This window comes from Penaeus monodon, chromosome 24 (genome assembly GCF_015228065.2).
Source record: "Penaeus monodon isolate SGIC_2016 chromosome 24, NSTDA_Pmon_1, whole genome shotgun sequence".
Taxonomy (NCBI): Eukaryota; Metazoa; Arthropoda; class Malacostraca; order Decapoda; family Penaeidae; genus Penaeus; species Penaeus monodon.
In genome coordinates, this window is record NC_051409.1 from 17,784,544 (window position 1) to 17,784,821 (window position 278).

Genomic DNA, 278 nt, shown 5'->3' on the forward strand with positions numbered 1-278 from the left:
ATTATTGCATAAAAATTGCGTTTCTCCTTTTCCTTTACCACGCACTAGCACACACAACGCGCGCGCGCGCCAGCGCACGCCTCCAGGATACTCACATCTCCTCCACCGTGAAGACCTTCTGCTGCAGCTTCTGGATGTCGTGCTTGACGTCGGCGATCATGAGGAGGAGGAAGTCGAAGGAACCCGGCTCGCCCTTCTTGCCCGCCGGGCCTCGGAGCCCGCGGAGCCCTCGGGGCCCCGTCTTGCCCTGGGCTCCCGGGGGGCCCTGGGGGAGACAG

The 278-nt window shown here is 63.3% G+C and overlaps 1 protein-coding gene across 1 annotated transcript in view; it reads right to left on the bottom strand.

Moving 5' to 3' along the window:
• The window catches only part of LOC119588877, a gene marked incomplete in the record, with an annotated part of 105,912 nt that overhangs the window by 91,857 nt on the left and 13,777 nt on the right, over nucleotides 1-278 (bottom strand). Inside the window, 1 exon segment of the mRNA XM_037937516.1 lies at nucleotides 96-265. Within this exon segment, the coding sequence (XP_037793444.1) occupies nucleotides 96-265 (170 nt within the window).